General features: G+C 55.8%; 1 protein-coding gene across 1 annotated transcript; it reads left to right on the top strand.

The window, feature by feature from the left end:
- The first annotated feature begins 2,691 nt into the window (after positions 1–2,691).
- CFAP161 (cilia and flagella associated protein 161) lies at positions 2,692–7,029 on the top strand. Its single transcript, XM_049783282.1, has 7 exons — positions 2,692–2,777; positions 4,317–4,406; positions 5,007–5,239; positions 5,387–5,477; positions 5,650–5,808; positions 6,121–6,194; positions 6,749–7,029. The coding sequence occupies exons 1-7, from the start codon at positions 2,709–2,711 to the stop codon at positions 6,951–6,953; spliced, it is 921 nt and encodes a 306-aa protein (XP_049639239.1). The 5' UTR covers positions 2,692–2,708; the 3' UTR covers positions 6,954–7,029.
- The last annotated feature ends 3,065 nt before the right edge of the window (positions 7,030–10,094 follow it).

Here is a 10,094-nt window from a genome sequence, read left to right as displayed (position 1 = left end):
CTCCGGAGACATGGACGCACCCCTCCACTCTCCTCCTCCTAGCCTGGACAGTCCTTACCCTTCCTGTGACTGGGGCACAGGACATCTCTGCTACCTGCTGGGCCAGCTCCAGTGAGCCTGTGGGCAGGAAAGACGCTACAGAATCAGGTCCAGGGCTGAGCTGGGGCGGGTGCGCCTCAGTGGGAGCTGCTCCTTAGGGCAGAGCCTCTCTCCAGTCTGCTGTTTCCCAGCTTCGTCTGCTGCCTTCACTGACTGGTTGGCTGTTGACTGGTGGCCTCAGGGGGGTCTCTGTGCTCAGTGCTGCCACACAGATGAAAGGCATGCTTGCATCTTATTCTTCCTGCAGGTTTCTTGAAACCTAAGACCATCCCAGCTTTGGAGATGCTTTGACTAGACTTGAGTACTTACATGAGGTTGTACCCTGGGCCCAATTACCAATTGTAATATGGAACCCCATGGTGGGCTTTTGTGCAATGCATGTGGACTAGTCCACAGATCAAACTCAAAGTTGAGTGCTTTGGCCTCTGAACCCTTTTTTTGTTTTATTCCACGTGAAATGATGTTTCATTTTCTCTTTTTCTTTCCTTCCTTCCTTCCTTCCTTCCGTCCTTCCTTCCGTCCTTCCTTCCTTCCTTCCTTCCTTCCTTCCTTCCTTCCTTCCTTCCTTCCGTCCTTTTTTTTTTTTTTTTTGGTTTTTGGGCCACACCCGGTGACGCTCAGGGGTTACTCCTGGCTATGCGCTCAGAAGTCGCTCCTGGCTTGGGGGACCATATGGGACACCGGGGGATCGAACCGCGGTCCGTCTCCTAGGCTAGCGCAGGTAAGGCAGGCACCTTACCTCGAGCGCCACCGCCCGGCCCCCCTTCCTTCCTTCCTTCCTTCCTTCCTTTCTTCCTTCCTTCCTTCCTTCCTTTCTCTCTCTCTCTCTCTCTCTCTCTCTCTCTCTCTCTCTCTCTCTTTCTTCCTTCCATAAAATGATGTTTTGTTTCCTCCCTCCCTCCCTCCCTCCCTCTATGGTTTTTGGGTCACACCCGGCAGCACTCAGGGGTTACTGCTGGCTCTGTGCTCAGAAGTCGCTCCTGGCAAGCTCAGGGGAACCATATGAGATGCCGGAAATTGAATCAGAGTCTGTCCAGGGTTGGCCACGTACAAGACGAAAGTCCTACTGTTATGCTATCGCTCCGGCCCCATGCTTCATTATTTTCACATTTATTTATCTTTTTTGGGTGGCCACACCCAGTGGACTCAGGACTTACTCCTGGTTCTGTGCTCAGGGATGACTCCTAGTGGGTTTGGGGAAACCATATTTCGGGGCCAGGGATGGAAACTAGGTCAGAAGGAACAAGTAAGCGCCATGCCCACTGTACAACCTCTCTGGCCCTCACCCCATTTTGAAAAGCCCCGTTTTATCTGGACTCAGTCCAGGCCTCTGGCCTCACTGTGGCCTGGGCTCTGACCCGTAGTGGAGGTACCTGCAGCTCCTTATAGTCCCTGCCCAGAGTCTGACCAGCAGTTGGTGGTGGACGGAGCATCCCACATCTGGCCACACGAGGTCGGTGTTGCCCATTCCTGGGTCCAAAATTCCCCATCCCAAAACAAACCGACCCCTAACCTAAATCAGGAGGAAAAATTCCCAAAGGGGATTGAAGTAGCCAGATAGGGCCAGATGGGGGGAAGCTGTTTATCTTGCACGAGACCGACCCGAGTTCTAGCCTGCCAGGAGTGATTTCTGACCTCAGAGCCAGAAGTAACCTGAGTGCAGCCAGAGTGACCCAAAAAACAAACAAACAAAACAAACAAAAATAGTCAGATGGGGCCAGAAATGGGAGAGTGGGGAGGGAGTTTGTCCGACCAGGATTCCATCCCCCACATCCTATATGGTACCCCCACCCCTCTACACTGCTAGGAGTAACCCCTGACCTCAAAACAAGAGAAATGGTCTAGAGCCTCTAACAGCTGGTCTTTTGCAGAGACTAAAACACAAGAAAAGGGGCCGGAGCAATAGCACAGTGGTAGGGAGTTTGCAACCCAGGACACAGTTTTTCGATTTCCAGCATCCCATATGGTTCCCCAAGCCTGCCAAGAGCGACTTCTGTGCACAGAACCAGGGGTAACCTCTGAGTGTCACCAGGTGTGACCCAAAAACTAAAAAAGAAAAAGGGGTGTCACTGGAGCTGGAGGGATAGCACAGCCGAGTACTTTGCCTTGCACATGGCCAACCCAGGACAGACCCGGGTTGGATCCCTGGCATCCCACATGGCCCCCCAAGCTTGCCAGGAGCGATTTCTGAGCACAGAGCCAGGAGTGACCCCGAAGCACCGGGTGTGGCTCAAAACCTAAATAAATAAATAAATAAATAAATAAATAAATAAATAAATAAATATGTATCATCTGCTGCCTTTAGGGGCTCCTGTAAGTGAGTGAGGGGCCTTCCAGGTGATTTCAGGTTCAAGGGTGCCACCCTGCAGGGGAACCGCTCTTCACAGCGTCAGAGGCCAGCTGGGGAGACTGAGGCTTCGGACTGGACTGTCCCCTGTCCCCTCGAGTGGATTCTATTAGCAAGTCGGCCCCGCCTCCCAGGCCCTTCTCCCTGATTGGCTGCGCGTCCCGGTGTGCAGGGCGGCGGGCGTCGTCTTGGAGACGGGCACGCAGCTGACCTGCTGACTTGACTGCCCCAGGACAGGAGGGGCGCCAGGGGCCCAGCCGCCATGGCCCGGAACCTGTACAGTCCGCGGGTTCGGATGGGCAACTGGAACGAGGACTTGTTCCTGGAGGAGGTAGGAGCCTGTGGGGACCCCCAGGACACCCCCAGGAGCCAGCCCTTGGGTCCTGCTGAGACTGGGACCTCCCTCCTCCTCCTTCCCAGGTGGCCACAGGAACCTGGCAAGTTGCCCTGGTCTCTGTCCGCCCCCCCCCCCACTTAGTCCTGGCACTGGGCCCCAGGTGGCTGTCAGATGGGGGCCCCCACTGACACAGGGGTCCTCTAAGGTCTCAGCAGGGCCCAGGGCTTCCTTGTTTTTCTCCTCCAGGGCTCAGACCACCCAGCACTCACCTTATACTCGCTTTTTTCCCTTAGAAAATTCTTCCTTCCTTCCTTCCTTCCTTCCTTCCTTCCTTCCTTCCTTCCTTCCTTCCTTCCTTCCTTCCTTCCTTCCTTCCTTCCTTCCTTCCTTCCTTCCTTCCTCCCTCCCTCCCTCTCTTCTCTCTTACTCTCTCTTTCTCTCTCTCTCTCTCTCTTTCTTTCTTTTCTTTTTCTTTTCTTTTTCTCTTTCTTTTTCTTCTTTCTTCTTTCTTTCTTTCTTTCTTTCTTTCTTTCTTTCTTTCTTTCTTTCTTTCTTTCTTTCTTTCTTTCTTCCTTCCTTCCTTCCTTCCTTCCTTCCTTCCTTCCTTCCTTCCTTCTTCCTTCCTTTTCTCTTTTTTCTTTCTTTCTTGCCACACCCAGGCTCTGCCCTTAGAAATCACTCCTGTGGGGGCCAGAGAGATAGCATGGAGGTAAGGCATTTGCCTTGCGTGCAGGACAGTGGTTTGAATCCTGGCATCCTATATGGTCCCTGAGCACCGCCGAGTGTGACCCAAAAACCACACACACACACACACACACACAAACACAAATCACTCCTGTTAGGCTTAGGGCACCATGTGGAGATTCCTAGGTCCTCGTGCAAGGCAAATGGCCCCAGGAAGTTTTGGATTTGTTTGTTTGTTTGTTTTGTTTTTTGGGCCACACCCAGTGACACTTAGGGGTTACTCCTGGCAATGCACTCAGAAATCGATCCTGGCTTGGGGGACCGTATGGGACACCAGGGGATCGAACCGCTATCTGTCCTAGGTTAGGGCATGCAAGGAAATGTCCTACCACTTGCACCACCACTCCGCCCCGCCCCCTTTTTCTCATAAATTTTTTTATCTTGGGGCTGGAGAGATAGCACAGCGGTAGAGTGTTTGCCTTGCATGCAGAAGGACGGTGGTTTGAAATCCAGCATCTCTCGGGGCCGGGCGGTGGCGCTAAAGGTAAGGTGCCTGCCTTGCCTGCGCTAGCCTTGGACGGACCGAGGTTCGATCCCCCGGTGTCCCATATGGTCCCCCAAGCCAGGAGCAACTTCTGAGCACATAGCCAGGAGTAACCCCTGAGCATCTCATATGGTCTCATATGGAGATTTCTGAGTGTAGAGCCAGGAGTGGCCCCTAAGCACTGCCAGGTGTGACCCAAAAACCAAAAAAAAGTTTTTTTTTCAATCTTTCTGCATCTCTACCTCTACTGCTCCCCCTTAGACCTTGGTTTGATCCCCAAGTCTGGCTTTTTTCTTCCAAACCAGGACCTCATGAGAGAATTCTTGGAGAAGAGAGACAAAGGCCAGCTGCTCATTCAAAAAAGCCGGAGACTGAAAGACACCCTTTTGAAGCCGGTAATTTCAGTTTATTTGTGTTTGAGGGCCACACCTGGCTGGTGGTGCTGGGTGAGGGGTGTTGCTATTCCTGGCTCAGTATTCAGAGGTTGATTCCTAAAGCACAGGAGTGAAGCACGGGGCCATGGTAGGCTTGAACCGAGGGCTCCCAAATGCCAAGACCGGGCTAGTGTAGACCTTTTAGTTTAGTCAGCTCTTGGGCCCCGAGATGGGCCACCTTAAACCCAGACATCATACTCAATCCCCGCTGAGCTGTGCGGATATCTTTGTTAAGCAAGCAAACTTTCCATGAGCCAGGTTCCATTCCATGGGAAGTACCTAGGTTTTCTCTTTGGCACTGAAACTCTCAGAAAATGCCCCTGAGAGGTCAGAGAGCTGGGTAGGCCTAATCCTGGGGCTTGTTTTCCCATATAGTGAGGGACTACAGCAATACTGGGGAATTTGAGGGGGAGCACTCGATGTTTCTCCAACTTCATTTTGAAATTAAAGGGGGGTTCCACTTGGAGTCCTGGGATTTGTGGGGGAGGAAACAGAGAATTTGAGCCCCGGGTAGGTCCCCTCCTGCAAGTGTCTGTAGAGGTCACCCCCATTTTCCTGCAGACAAAACTGTCGGTGTCAGTAGATGGGCACATCCACTTCGGTGACCAGGTGCTGCTGGTAAACCCCAACTACGACGAGAAGGAGGCTGACCAGTCTCTGGGGGGCGACCTGAGCCTGTGTGTGACCCCGGATGAGATGCAGGCATTCCTGACACATGGCCTGGAGGTGCCCTGTGGCCTGAGTGCAGCACAGAACTGCACCCCCATGGGCCGGAATACTTTCTGTGTGCTGAGGTAGAGGCATGTCTTCCTGCTCCCCACTTGCTTTTTCTTGGGGTGGGCAGGAAATCCATTACTCCCCTTAGTGAGGGGCAGGGGGCTGGGAGCAGTCATACCCAATGACTGCCCACCATGTCCTGACCTTCTGCATCTGTCCCCTAGCACTGGTCAGGATGCCTCTGTCCCTGGAGATGTGCTCAGGTATGGGCAGGATTTCTGCCTGGGCATCACAGGGGGCTGTGAAGGCAGGATGGTGAGTGCCATACCCTGAGAGACCCACACCTACCTCCATGTCCCCTGGTGGGTACCAGGCCTTTCCTGGTGGGGGTCGAGGGCTCCTTGAAGGTGGACTCAACCCCAGGGCTCCCCAGATGGTGCCAGTTCGGGCAGGAGGGGCCCCGGATCTGTGACATCCATCTCTGCAGCTGTTCTTGTCTAGTGACCACCTGACGCTGCAGCGCTCAGCCCCGCGCTCCTGGCTGCAAGCCGTATTCCTGGAGGCTCAGCCATCCTTCCTGAGCTGGTGGCAGGCCACCTGGCCCGACCCCCAAATGCGGCTGGAGTATGAGGGTGCCCCTGTGCTGGTGAGTGGCCCTGGTGAGAGGCCTTTGGCTACTGCTGGGATAATCTACAACTTCCAGGCACATCTCCCCATCAGACCTGAGTTGTTTTGGGGTCGGGCAGCATCTCTCATCCACTGAGGGAGATTTGACCAGAGTGGGGGTGGATCCTGGGATCCAGGTGCTGATTGGTTGGGAGCAGCTCTGGGCTGTGCTGGGGAAAGTGCAGTCTCAGGCATTGGACACTGCAGGGCTCCTGCCTGAAAAGCTTGGCCCAGTCACAGGGCCACCTGCATCACATCATTCCCCAGAGGATCCCCTAATTCCATCTTCTAGGCCAACTCTAGGCTCGTGCTCAGCCACCGGCACACCAACCGTGCCCTAGCTGCTCACCGGCACCTCCCCTTCAGGTAAGCTGGCCATAGTGTAGACAGCAGGGACACATCCCTGCCCACAAACTGATCGGTGGTGTAGATAGCTAGGGCAGCAGCGGTGCCCCAACATTGTCTGTGTAGATAACCAGGGCCATGAACATGCTCCCCCCGTTGGTTGGTGGTGTGGACAGCCAGGACCAAATCAAATGCGAGAATGTTTCCCACCCCTCCCACTGACTGGTGGTATAGACTGTGAAGGTCACACACATGCATGGCCCTTCACCCCGAAATGGTTGGCAGTTTAGACAGTCATGCTCCCCTCCCCACACTTGCTGGTGGTGTAGACAGGCCCATGTGTACACCCTCCTCTCCCCACTTGCTGGCAGTATAGACAGGCCCCACTGGTGGTAGACACATTGGCAGTGTAGACAGGCGCACATGCATGTCCCTACCGCAGTGCTAGGTGCCCTCCTTCCTTTCTGGAGTCTCTTGAGGACTCCCTCCAAAGATGCTCAGCAGAGCCTCCGTAGGCTAGAAGGGGGGCTATACAGATGCCAGCCACGACCCAGCCATGACCTTCTCCCCCCCAGGACCTACTTCGGGAAGGAGGTCGAGGTGGCTGCTCACATGCACCTGGACACCCACAAGGTGGAGAAGCCGAGGAATCACTGGATGCTGGTGACTGGACATCCCCAGGTCACCAACTCCACTATGCTGGATCTACCACCGCCACTGGAGGGGGACACTGGGGCCCAGGTGCTGCCTGTTTGTCCCCCTGCCCCACAGACACAGTGAACACTCCTCCCCGTCTCTCTTTCCTTCCCCCTTGCAGCTGTTCCCTGAGTGTGGAAATAAAGACCCTTGTGCAGTCCTGCCCTACCTGAGAGCCACTATAAGGGGAGGAAGGGTGCCAAGGGCTGGCTCTGCCTGGGGAATCATATACTATGTGTGTGTGGCCGGACAGGGCAGACTCCATGGTCACTTTCCTCCTGACAGCGAATAGAACCCAGGATCGAGTCACCTGGACATGAGACATGTGAAGAAAAGGACTGACTGGGGATGGGACATCCGAAGGCCACAGGGAATCCTGTCTGATGCCTCCACCCCAGATTAAAAAAACCCATGAAGACCCTACACCTTTTTGTTTGTTTGTTTGTTTTTGGGCCACACCCAGTGATGCTCAGGGGTTACTCCTGGCTCTGGGCTTAGAAATTGCTCTTGGCCTGAGGGACCATTTGGGATGCCAGGGGATTGAACCACCTTACTGCTGCGCCACTGCTCTGGCTCCCTCACACTCTTTTGTTTTTATCCACACCCACTATACTCAGTGCTTATATCTGGTTCTGCACTGGTGGGCTCGGGAGATGCTCCTCCATGCCAGGCCCCTGTGTGTAGTGCGTCAAGTACTCCAAATTCTCATGTGTGCCAGGCGTATGTGCATCCTTGTGTCTCACGTGCTCCGAGTCTCCGTCGCTACTACGGCGTCCTTCATGACCGAACTTGCTCAGCTGGGAGGAGGACAGGAGGTGGGGCTGGGTGGAGGGTGGAGGGCCTGGCTTATACTTGTGGGGTCACCAGAGCCTTCCTGGGAGGCCTTGGGTGCCAACCGGCCAGAGTCTGCTCGAACAAGCTCTAGAAGGCCTGGTGAGGTTTGTGCTGAGGGTCGGGACAGGAAGTTGGGGAACCACAGAAGTCTGGGACCTGACTGGGGATGAAATGGTCCCAGGCAACCCCCAGACTGGCCTGTAAAAATGTGGACCAAGAGGTGGCGCTAGAGGTAAGGTGCCTGCCTTGCAAGCACTAGCCAAGGAAGGACCACAGTTCGATCCCCGGTGTCCCATATGGTCCCCCCCCCAAGGCAGGGGCAATTTCTGAGCGCTTAGCCAGGAGTAACCCCTGAGCATCAAAGGGGTGTGGCCCCCCCCCAAAAAAGTGGACCAGTTCCCCTGCCTGCATGAGGCTGATCAGCTGTCCAACACTGGTCAGGTGGGGTGAGGTGAAGCTCTTGCCCAGGGGAAGGGCCAGACAGGGGTGTGGCCTGGCTGTGCCTGGGCGAGGTTAGGAGGACTTGGGGTGGGGGCCTGGATATGCCTACAGGGGCCATCATGGAATTGGGTGAAAGTGGGCGGGACAGGGGCGGGGTCAAGAGGATATAGGCGGAACTATCAAAGGGCGGGAAGGAGCTAGCAGGCGGCCTGGCTCTCTGGGGGCCCTGTTTCTCCTCCTTCTGCCCCCCTCTCTGTCCTAGCAGGGGGAGCTCTACTCTCCTGGGAAGGCAGAGGGCTGGCCAGCTGGATGTACATCTCTGTGGGGCGGGATGACTCTTTGTGTGTGGGGGGCACACCTGGAGATACTCAGGGCCTACTCCTGGTGGTACTTGGGGAACCATATTGGGATGCCAGAGATTGAACCCAAGTTAGCCGAAATGCAAGGCTATCCTATTGCACTGGACCCATGTCTGGGATAGATGCCAGCCTTGAGGCCCGTCTGCCTGTTGGGTGGGTCTCAGGAGGGGCTGGGCAGAGAGAGTTGGGCACTGTTCAGTGAGGCAGGCTCGACAACGGGGACAAGCACCCTTGTGTCCTCAACACACTGTTGATAAAGGAATAGCCCAGGACCACTCCAGCAGGGCTGAGCAGAGCCGAGGAAGGAGGTGGGGTGCCTTTGCAGCTGCCCACAGCCCTGGCTGGCCTCAGGGAGCTCTCTTCTTCCTGGGGTACAGCTGTGGTGTGCAAGATGTGGGCTGGGGTCCCCAGCTGTTCTTTCAGTGCTGCCACTCTCTTTTTCTATTTACCAGGATCCCTGGGTTGTCAGGGTACTAGGGGGTCCGAGATGTACTTGGCGTCATTAGGGGTACTGGAGAGTCAAAGGTGGATTTGGAGTTAGAGGTAATTGGCTTAGAGATACATTTGGAGTTCCACCTGCCTTCCAGTAACATGAGGGGAGTGTTGCCTTCCAGCGCCCCCTCACTCTTTGTCCTTGACTCAGGGGTGCCTCCAGCTTCCTGAGTCAGTTTAGAGGAGGCCACAGGGGATTGGAAGGCCACTGCATGTCTCAGCCTGGCCCACTGCCCCTGTGATTTAGGAGTGGGATCCTCAGGCCTGTGAACCTGGCTGACCCGTCTGGAGAGAGGGGGGCATCTGCAGTGTTCCCAAGGGTACACTCCCTGCTCTCATGTCCCCCGCAGCCTGGGCACCCATACTTTTCACCATGGCTCAGTTTAGAGGACATGGGAGGACCCCCCATGCAAGTGGGCCGTTGATGAGAGTGCCTAAAAATAAAGTCTGGGCGAGCGGGGACCGTGCGGGCAGGGCTGCGGCCACTACCGTCCCCCTGGAGGCCAGGCCACCTCCCTCCTGTGCGTCGGGCTGGGCCAGCCTCCACCTTTCCAGCTCCAAGGCCCCTCTGGACACAGGCAGCTTTCAGCTGGGTCTGGCCCTGGCAGACGCCGTGAAAAGAGTCTTCACAGGCCTCAAACAGCACAGGGTCTGTGTGGTGGTGATGTTGGTGGCGGGGTGAATGCCCCTGTCTGGCCCTGCTGGAAGTGCTGCGCTGGTGGCTGGCCCCAGGAATCGGGGTGCTGGGGTGGTCTGTGCCTTCAGCCCTTTCCCAAACAGCGGCCCTCAGGAAGTGCGGGGTTCCGCCCTCGACTTCAGTCCAAAGGAAAGTCTGAAGTTGTGCGTTTTGTGTGTGTGGCGGCTGCATCCGAGCAGTTCCGGGCAGACCTCGCCCCTCTCTGCACATGGCCTCGGGGCGGGCAGGGGCTGGGATTGGGGCGCTGCAGATTGGCTGGCAGCGGGGAGGACTCCCGCCCCCGCCGAGGAAAAACAGCCGGTCGGTGGCCGGTCAGAGGAGAGGAGTGACTGACTGAGTGCTTTCAACTTCTTTCAAACACTCCTGGCCACTTCTAGAGGCTGCTTGGGCCCTCCATGCTGC

Source organism: Suncus etruscus, chromosome 11 (assembly GCF_024139225.1).
Source record: "Suncus etruscus isolate mSunEtr1 chromosome 11, mSunEtr1.pri.cur, whole genome shotgun sequence".
In the NCBI taxonomy this organism is placed as follows: Eukaryota; Metazoa; Chordata; class Mammalia; order Eulipotyphla; family Soricidae; genus Suncus; species Suncus etruscus.
Note: the sequence above shows the minus strand (reverse complement) of the source record. Positions and strands in the feature narration are given on the sequence as shown.

Bases quoted from the DNA above. Each gene is read 5' to 3' on its own strand.
- CFAP161 (XM_049783282.1), top strand. From the start codon at position 2,709: ATGGCCCGGAACCTGTACAGTCCGCGGGTTCGGATGGGCAACTGGAAC. The intron at 4,407-5,006 runs GTAATTTCAGTT...ATTTTCCTGCAG, and splicing joins AAGACACCCTTTTGAAGCCG to ACAAAACTGTCGGTGTCAGT. The intron at 6,195-6,748 runs GTAAGCTGGCCA...TCTCCCCCCCAG, and splicing joins CACCGGCACCTCCCCTTCAG to GACCTACTTCGGGAAGGAGG.